Source organism: Anguilla anguilla, chromosome 1, assembly GCF_013347855.1.
Source record: "Anguilla anguilla isolate fAngAng1 chromosome 1, fAngAng1.pri, whole genome shotgun sequence".
Classification (NCBI taxonomy): Eukaryota; Metazoa; Chordata; class Actinopteri; order Anguilliformes; family Anguillidae; genus Anguilla; species Anguilla anguilla.
Genome location: NC_049201.1, coordinates 63,739,254 through 63,749,852, shown reverse-complemented (window position 1 = coordinate 63,749,852; position 10,599 = coordinate 63,739,254). Strand labels below are relative to the sequence as shown.

The following is a 10,599-nucleotide window of genomic DNA, read 5'->3' as shown; positions in this document are numbered from 1 at the left end:
TCCCAAGTTTTGATTTACGGTATGTACATGCAGAGTGCATGTTACATGTCAGATTGTATGCATAGTCAAACCCTAAACCCTGGCTTGATCTCTCCCTTTCACAACCTGGAAGAGACCGGCTCTCCCCTCCCTCTGAGGATGCCTGTCTGTACTGGCTCCACATTGGTGGAACCAACAAAACTTGGTAAGGGCAGTGGAATCATTGGCTATTGTGCCCAGCTTTTCAGACTGCATCAGGGTCTCCTTCCTTCCACACACCACAGTACTCCCAACCTTAGGTATTCAGGTTATATATGTTCTTAGGGTCTTATCGGGCTTGTTATGGATGAAGCCTGTGCGCACTTAAAATGTGTACTTGGGCTCTTGGTCGGCATAGTTAACTTCCTCTTGTGCCTTAGCGAAGCTGGATCTTTATGTGCTTTTCTGATATTAGTGCTCATATTAATGAGGTTAATGTACTCACATTTCCCCGATATTGTAATTCAACTTTACTCAATGCAAATTTATTTTACTTAATTATGCAAATCAGAGACAGTTCTGTGAAAATGGTTTCAATGATTCTGGTAGCTACAGTGACTGCATTACTAGAGTGACTTGATTGTGACACAAAGGGTGGCTTATGTACACTTATTATTGGTAAAAGATGATCTCTGATGAAAGCAGATCTCACTGCTGCGGTTCCTTCTCCTATAAATGTTCAGCTACATTCATATCCCATTCATTATTGATCATGTTTGTCAGTGTTACAGTAATAAAAATGCATTTGTTAATGCAAAAAGGTGAGTGAGTTTTTATTAATGCAAAAAAGACCTCCTTCACAGCATATGGAGATTTATTTCAGTTAGTTTATTCTGGAAATGGAATTTTTAACAGATTCCAAAAAAACCGGGAACTGATGTGAAACTTGTGGCACATATTCAACGGGTATAAATGGTCAACTTCGGTTATAAATACACACCCACTGGCACTGCACTGAAGTTCATAAATGACAACATTTTCTCATGAGGCTTGAGTGAACACTTTGTGGGTGATGGAATCGACAGGAAGTGGACGTGTGACAGGCTCAGAGCCGCAGAACGGACCAGACAAATGGACCGGGTTTAGAAAATGAGCCGCGGGCGGGGTGAGAAAACGGCAGGTTGGGGCTGGACACGTCCGAGGAGAACCATTCATCTCCTCACATCGCTGACTTAGAGCCATGAGGCACCCAAATGTTTATCGCTATCCATAAACAGACAACTAAGTTTATTACCTGGAATGGTTCAGAAGCTATTATTATTATTATTATTATTATTATTATTCAATAAGTTAGACACACGAAACATTCACTACCCACAAGTCACTCAGCCCCTGTTTCAAACTCTTGCTCCCTCCCCCCCTCACTTTTACAGAGAAGTTGCTGGTCTTGGCTCAGAACATTGTTGGTCCGTATGAGGAATCCCGCACAGGGGGGTCCTGTACAGGGTGAATGCCATCATGCCTGGCAGTTCAACATTTTAAAACACATAAAATTAATCTTTATCTGGCTCACCTCTAAAATAAGAAATCTTATTCAAAAAAGGGGGAGATCGCAATAATACACAATGTAAAAACAAAGTAACAGATCTCCATATATACACAAACATTTTGGCAGACAAAAAAATAATCAGTTGCACTGTAAACTTTACAATCTCTGCCCTCACAGTCCTCTACTACATTCACATCGACCTGTATTTTGTGCTTTAGAAACTGCCAAAATGAACAGAAGAGGTCTCTTGAATTCACCCTATCTGTGTTTAAATGCTCTGTTTCCACCACATTTATGGATGTCCCATGACAATTCTGTGCGTTACCTCTGGACCGTAGAGAGACGATCCTGGGGCTGGCTTGGGGAATTTTAGGGTAATTTTTTAGGTGGAGAAAGGGGGAGATACCCTTAGTTCTCCCCATCCTGTGGGTCGTCCTCTGGCCCCGCTTTCTCTGGGATGACCTCCAGGCTGCGGCGGGGCTTGCCCTCTGCTCCGGCCACACCCTCTGCCCCGCCCTTACACAGGTTACAGGTGAGAGCAGCATAGTGGATCTGTTTGAGGTTCTCCAGAACCTCATTCTTGGCATGTTTCAGCAGGTCTGCTTGGCCCTGCGGAGAGAGACAGATGGATAAGCAATGGTTAGAATTCTGGACCAGATGATTGCAGCGAATCTGGTTTCAATGAGGACTTTTAAAATGTCCTTTTATTGAGCCAGATTAACTGAATGTGAATTGGTATCGGTATGCTGTGTCTTGTGATGAGGTGGTTTGGCTAAGTGTGAAAACACTCATACTGTATGAACATTCTCCACACCCTGAGAGACACCCCCCCCCACCCCCCCATTAGCTTTCTCTACCGAAATACTTTGCAGGGGAAACACTGCAGACTGTCATTTTAGTCAATGAGCACGGTGCTCTGCACCTCATTGCACAACAGTTAATCCTCCACAGGAGGAGCCCTGAGGCCCAGCAGTCCGTGCTGCGTTACCTTCCGCAGATCAGCCGGCAGACTGCACAGTGAGAAGCAGCGGCGGACATTACGCAGTTGAGAGGACGCGCACTCTGACAGAGGACACCGCAGTAATGGGGTGGGCTTCGCAGAAGCGGGCCGGTGGGAGGTCGCTCTTACAGGCAGCGTCTGCTCCGCGGCGTGCCGTGCTCCAACCCCCAGCCGTGTGCAGGCACCAGCACAAAGCCGCCCAGACAGGAAGGTGCGCTTTCACAGGAAGCACACTTGTGGTCTGAGATACAGAGACCACAGAGACTCGCACTGCGGGAAGGACGTCACTCCGTCAACCGACTTTTACCGTTCCAAAACAAGAGCACAATGGCAGAGACTGTGCACTGGACAGGACATGTCATTGTCCCTCGCTCCCAAAATAAAAACGACAAACAAAAGAAAATATAAGTGCCTCAGAATTAATACAAATTTGGCAAATATAAAATTGTCCCAAATCTATAACTTTCCCTGGGTAATTTTTTTTTTTTTAATGACAGCAGAATCTGTGGGCAAAACTGAAGAAGAGTAAAAAGGCCCTCACATGTAATCTCAGAAAAGCACTGAAGCAAACATTGGACCTCCCATAATGAGACATCACATTAGTACAAGGTTTGATCAAGTGGGCACTTATAATTGGACAGCATTAACCTTATCATTCATGCTGAAGGGAATTATTTTTAAAAAGATCAGACGTTAAGCCGAATAAATAATGATTCCTAGCCTGGTGTGTTGAATCAGTGAAAAACAAGAACAGGAACGGTAAAAATATTTACGCGGTAGCATGTGACACTGAATGTTCTAAAGGGAGATCCACTGACCCGGCAATGCCGGCAGGAAAACTCATAAACACGAGCGCTTTGATAATCGCAGCAGCTCAGCCAAGCATTCCGCAGGATCTATTCAATTATCTGCAGACCATGTGCAAATCATACGATTATCATTCTTAGCATAGTCCTGATTAACATATGTAAATATGATGTCTAAATACATCAGAAGGTCCAATGTTGCTGATTAGAAACACTGATGAGTGCCTTAAATATGGCAAATTAGTCAGAGCCTGTGAGCATGCAAAATGTCACAATGGACAATTTATACAAGCTATATTTTGATACCCCAAAGTTTAGAGTGCATCTTTGATTCTAACTGGAAATATTAAATAGTCACCTTATTAATGATACTGAAAATCTAAACCCACTTGGAAGATCCTTTTCAAGTAACCAAGGGCAAAAAAGAAATGTTTTGTTTTTTTTTGCATTTTGTTTAGTTTGGCAGACCAAAACTACAAAAACAATAAAACACTATTCACCACTAGCGAAAGTTGTATTCTTGAAGTATGCGCTAAACATCGCCCAAACAGCTGCATTTGTGGTATAATATGCATACAGTAAGTCTGTATTGTGAGGGAGTCTATTTCACTCTGACAGGCTCGCAGAACAGCGCCCCCTGGAGGAGGGCGGCTCACCTTCAGGATGGTGATGTTCCAGGTGAAGCTCTCCACGGCCTTCTGCTGCTTGCGGCCCTTCAGCCCCTCCTTCACAGCCATCTCGTGCAGGTGCTCATGGAACTCCATTGCTGGGAGGAAACATACAATTTCATAAATCATAATCATAATTCAACAACTTTATCTATGCTGCCATATTACTGCATCACATTATTTGCCATATACACCTCCTTATCCACTTTCAGCTTTTTAGCTTGCATTTTTACCCATTATCCATGTGTTCAGGTAGAATTCTTTAATGAACCAAGTTAGGACTTTGTTCAAGAGCACAACAGCAGTGTCCCACCCACTAGTCAACCTTACAGCCTTTTGTTCCAGGTCTAGGTCTCTTAGCACAATGCTAAAGTGCGCCCATTGCATTATTACTCATGATATTAAAACAGCCTGAATTGCTCTACAGCAGGACAATTCTCACTATAGCAACTAAAGAGAAGTTCATTGTCAACACACAAAAGTGTATATGTGTAACAACAAATATGAACCTTCACCCCTTCTACTGAATCCAGCGCCTCAACCACCACTTTAATGCATCTTCTTCACAGCTGCTCACATTCCAACCCCGTTTCCAATACCAACCGCCACCAACCAACCCTTTCCACTTTGCATAATGGTTTTGCCTTACGGTATGCAGCAGAAACAGATGTTGGCTCCGACTCATGATTGTAACAGAGAGCCGTTTGCCTTAAATGTATTTTAAGCAGTAGGCCATACTGCGTAGCTGTGAAAGACTGCAAAATGAAGTTAAGTCTTTTTAAGTCGGAACAGTAGGTCGTGACTAAGGCCTGGAGTGGGAGTGACATTCGGTGGAAACAGCTGTCAGGATCTGGAAAGGGACCAGGAAGAGCGGAACAGAGCCCGAGTGTGGGGGCGCGGTGGCCGCCCATGAGATCCTGTCACTGTGGATTAGCAGCGCCCGGGAAGACACAGAGAGGATTTGTCTCCCAATGAAGATCTCTATTTTCTTCACTGAGACACTCTCCACACATCTGAGGGGTATGGCTTTGTATAAAGAAAGTGGAATCCCCGTGAGGGGGATATGCATATCATTTTCACCACAAATTAAAATTCACTGAAAGATAAGTGACTTTCAAAAGACAACATCTGTGGTTGTAAACTACAGAGCTCTAACCAAAATAAACGTAATGCTGCACAGTGCAGTACACACAAGGACCTGAAAACACTTCTGTGGTACTCTACTAAAATCAATTTTTTAAAATAAATAAATAAATAAAATTACTAGTGTTTGGTGTGGCAACATTCCCAAGGCCCAGTGTTCACTGGACAAGGCACAGTTGGCCCATGCATATGTCCTTTGAAGGACATGCTTGGTAGCTGGAGCCTCATGGGCTGACTGACTGAAGATGAGGTACATTATAATTATTATTACCACAGGATATGACTGAAAATAATTTTACAATTACTCAAAAGCAAGGGCTAGTCTAGACAAGGATACAGTATTGAATGGGTCTGTCCTTTTCAATTTCCCCAGTATAACAGGCTGAACAATCCTGAACAATTTATTTTATTGCCAGTTTCAAGTGCAACTCTTCCCGTGTATACTGCAACTACACCAGACAGATAAAGAAAACAATTAGAGAAAGTGTAATGCATGAATTACACTGCAATCCATGAGACCAACAGCACATGGAAGCGATTGAACTGTGATTGCAGAACGAGGAGTCCTGAAGATGGCAAACATACACATGCATGCACACACACTGACGCCCGAGTTCTGCTCCATGTCTGGGGTTGCTTAGCAACACAGGCTTGAGCTCGGGCTGCATTCCGTCATTCTGGGCGAATGAGGGAATGCTCTATTTTCCTGGCTCATTCAGACACTGACAGAGGTGGTATGGATCTGGCAGAATGGAGTCCAGTACTGAGAAATTAGGCCCATTGCAAACAGAGATAAATACACAAGAAGGAAAGGCTTTAAACAGAGTGCTCACTTAGTATAGCCTTCACAGTGATTAATTTCCAGCAAAGAACATCTCTGATCCAATGTGAACCTGAATAATATGGTCGCAGTAATGAAGCCGGTCCACAATACGGAAACAGAAAACGCAGTAATAAAACCGTTCCCTAAGCAACAGTAAAGGAAAATGGCAGAACCAGGGCCATAAAATGCGCTCCTCATCATGCTCTGTGAAAATTATTCTCTCGCCTTTTAGTTCATCTGCACTTTTACTGTCACTGTCAGACCAGAGCAAATGGTTACAATTATACTGGGAATACAAGGCTGACGTAAGACAAAAGGCAGAGGGCTCAACAAGTGATCCACTTCAAACAGAACAGGATATTGAAAAATAGTGCTTAAGAGCTAACAGATGAGAGACTGCCAAATTCTCTACTATATATTCATCATAGGAGAGGCACAGACTGATGAGGCTTTATCCACTGCTATTGTTGATTTAAGTAGAGCACAGTACGCGATACAGTGTATAAAACCACATGACTTAGTTGCCACAATGGAAGAGCTTCTCATGTACAGGTTAGCTCATAAGCCCCTTTACCCCTCAGTCATAACATTTAGTAACAAAAAACCCTACAGCTGGTTTTTCTTTTGCTACATTTCCCAACCAAGAACCGCCAGCTTTGACAGATGAGACTAGTATAAACAAAGTCACAAAGAAGGTAAAGGAGTAGACTGTCCGGTTCTCAAACCGTCTTTTATTCAAGGCCCTGCCACTTTAAATGAAACACTGCTCATTCAACTTTACCCTGGGAAAAAGTTCACACCAAAGCTCACCACATCCAGGGGAAGTGACTCATGGGTAATCCTGTAGAACGATGACACGCACTCCGCAGAGACCAGCATCTGCCTGCAGTCTGGGACCTTCGCCATTCTCGCCGAATACGGTCTGTGATTCCTGTGTTCTGAGGGACGCTTGCTTTGGGGCTCACACTCATGGCTCATGGCTCTTCACAGCGTGAGCCCTGAACGCTGGGGATTACCGCGCGACACTGACTGTGTGCTCTGGGGCCTCTGTGCAACTGAGATAGGTTTCTCCACAGCGACTGCACTCTGCTTCTCCAGCTGAGTCCGCTTGATTTTTCCAGCCAGATCCCAGGGGGACCTCCCCCTGAACCCCAGGGGCTGATGGGATTCAAGTGCTGACCCATTTTGCTCATCACCAACAAACCCACGACACCGGGCACTATCTTCACAGTAGAACCCCACGCATACAACTTCTCTACCATGAAGGAGGTTGGCCTGGGGTCCAATTAATTCATGAAGCCTTCTTAAATCTGTGATCCAACTCTTGATTTTACAAGGAACTATGTGCACTATGTGCAATGTCAATCATCCATTTTCCTTTCTGAATTTCCCATAACCTGGATCAGCACATCAAATATTGCATGGGCATGATTAGGCCCTATCTACTGTGCAATATGATGTCCACATACAAGGAGGGTGTACACTTTCGAATAATAGCAGGTGTAAGATAATGGCAAAGCAAACTATTGACAGGTACAACAGATGTGCAGGCGCTATTTCTCCTTACTAATCTCTTATTCATACTAGAGTAATCCACACATTATATATCTACATTTGGGCATTTAATCTATGCTATGAACCTGTGGCTTCATCCTAAAATCCCTGTGCCTTAAATTGCCACTGAATCAGCTAAAACGACCCACTTGAACAATCTCCCATTTTCTGGTTTAACACAAACAGTTTTACTCTTTATTCAAGCATCATCATTACTAACACTGGAAAATCTTAATGCTACAACATATAACCATATAACCATATAACCAGCATATAACCACATTCTAGATAATTCTGTGCTTCCCCAACAGTTTGGGGAAGGCCCTTTTCTGTTTCAGCATGACAATGCCCGCAGGCAAACAGCGAAGTCCACATAGAAATGGTTTTGTCGAGAACAGTGGAGAAGAACTTGACTGACCTGCACAGAGCCCTGACCTCAACCCCACCCAATTGGGGTCAATTGGAAAGTCAACTGCGAGCCAGGCCTAATCAATCAATCATTGCCCAACCTCATTAATGCTCTTCTGGCTGAATGGAAGCAAATTCCTGCAGCAATGTTTCAACATCTAGTATAAAGCCTTCCCAGAAGAGTGGAGGTTGTAATAGCAGAAAAGTAAGACCAACTTCATATTAATGGCCATAATTTTGGATGAGATGATGTCAGGTGTCCACATACCTTTGTTGTAGTATATAAGCAGGTAGTTTTTTCTGCTTGTGCCTCCAAACCATCATTCTTATTTTGGGGTTGAAAAAAAAAGAACTATTTGGTCTGTCAGGACACATTACTGAATATATCATGTGCCATCCGATTGGAAACCCATAAAACCAAAGCTTCATTAAAGCAGACAAGCTTTCCTCATTCATGGCTTTAAGACAAAAGAGTTATAGGACAATGGAGACGAGACATTTGAAAGCTGAAAGAACTGAAAGCACAGCAGGCATTCTTCAGCAGAGCAAGAGATGTGCAATGTATAGTAGGTTAAGAAATTCAGGTCAAGATTTGCCCATTGCTTGAAACTGAAGAGCACAAGACAATATGCGTCTTGAATGCATAACTACAGAAATGAAAAGCCTTTGTACTTTTCTATGTCTGTATATAAGCAGTGTATTTTGCTCCAAAGATCACTTCAGAAGGATAGTTTCCATTAGAAGCAAACCAAACCGTAAGAAATTATGAAAATATCTCAGCAGCACTTTAAACCGTCTAGTTGACTGTCATTCTTGGGGCACAAACAAACAGACTATACAGATGCAGGAAACAGGGCCTACACACAGAGGTGAAAAATGCAGGTTCAGAAAGTAAAAGTTCTCCACAGTATTTTGCATCAATCATCTACATTTGCTAATTAGCATAATTCTTCAGCCAGGAGGTAGAACTAATTAGTGAAATCAGCCGGCTGGGTTCACGGGCAGAAGAAACACATGGCAGGACTTTTACTTTCTGACCCCTGGACTTTCTCCTTCTGCCTACACAATTTCAACACGATGTGTAGTGAATGACTTTGGCTACTTGAACGGATTCAAAATTGTATACTTTTTTTACACCTCATCCTGGGTTTTGTGGCCAGCAAGGTGCAAAATATTATGCAAGGATATGAAAAATAGACATAGGTAATTTGTAAATGAGACTCGTATATGATAAAATGCACGTGTATTCCTGAAAATCCCCCTAAAATGACCCTGTGTTCTATAAACATAATCACTGGGATGGTTCGTGGGCAGTATAAGCCAAAAAAAGAGAAAATTCTTGCAATCATACCATCAGGTTATTTTTTCACATTTATATATTTTTTGTTTCTCCACAAGTCAACAATCAGGCAGCACTGTGTCTTTCCCCAAACAAGGCACTTCGGGAATTAATAGTAAGCAAAGGCACAAAATAAATTTATATATATATATATATATATATATATATATAAAACAATATTTATATTTTACGGAATGCCTCAGCAATAATAATATTTAAACAGAATATTTTAAAACAGGATGTGTCCCTCACTTTACAGGTGACAGCATACAACTTTTCCATGTTATATTTATCAACGGTAAGTAAATACTACTAATATATTTTGTTATTGCAGAACATTTCAAGGTTCCATCATAAATGGTAAGCAAATATTTATTACTGTTGTTTACAATATACTGACATTTAATGAAATATTTGTGTTTGCGGCTGGCTAACGTTTGTTTTCATTATACGTAACACGAGTAAATGAATGAAAATTCACTTTATCAAGTTTTATTTTTGATTACAGTGTGTACTTCTTAGTGACTGAGTTACACAACTGCCTTTTAACCCAGAAAATATGGTAATGCAAAAGTGGAATCTGTAATTGAAAGAAACTGATTTCAGCAATTGTGTAGAGCCACAGTCCACAGCACACAGTGAAAGTCACTGGTGAATGTAGTCCCATGCATGCATGACAGAGATAAAGCAGAACAATGGATCTGTGGCTCTGGATCCAGTTCATTCTGGAAAGGCCTGGCATCACATTTCAGGTTGGTTGGGGGCTAAAAGGTTGGAGCCCTGTCTTGTGTCTGCCCAAGGGAAAAAAACAAAACACAAAAACAGCTTCTGGTATGTCTAGAGTTCTGCTCAGACAAAACCAGAGCAGGCTCAAGGTATCGTTTGACTCAAAAACTACACGCTATGTTTTCCCTTCATCATACGAGAAGTAGCCATTAGAAAATAAGCATTGGGACCCACTGGTGGTTTGCGGGAGAGGTTGAGGTGGGTTGGGAGATGACAAAAAAAATTATTTGCTGCAAATAATATACCATCCACTCACATTCACAACAATCGCATGAAACACTGCATGCATGTTATTAGTTAGTGCGCATGCAGTTGTTTTGACATGTTTGTTGTTTTGATCTCAAATTTGAGTATATGTCAGGCTACATTTAAATAAGGGATGGGTCACAGAAAATGTATATGGTAATTAAGTAGGTTGTGGCTCACAAAGATTGGGAACCATTGCTGGTCCTAACAAACTATGGCTGGGGACTAATCTATTAATTAATTTATTAATTTATTAATTTATTGGAGCTAAGCAGAATCAGTCTAGCTAGAAAGACACCCTTGCACCTCATTTCAAATC

At 42.1% G+C, this 10,599-nt stretch overlaps 1 protein-coding gene across 1 annotated transcript in view; it reads right to left on the bottom strand.

Moving 5' to 3' along the window:
* Positions 1-825: 825 nt before the first annotated feature.
* Positions 826-10,599, bottom strand: part of LOC118227366 (inactive phospholipase C-like protein 2) — a 61,685-nt gene continuing 51,911 nt past the window's right edge. The window contains exons 5-6 of the mRNA XM_035417742.1: positions 3,970-4,079; positions 826-2,116 (exon numbers count right to left, since the gene is read on the bottom strand). Of these exons, the coding sequence (XP_035273633.1) occupies positions 1,916-2,116; positions 3,970-4,079 (311 nt within the window). The 3' untranslated portion in view covers positions 826-1,915. The remainder of the gene's footprint in view (positions 2,117-3,969; positions 4,080-10,599) is intronic.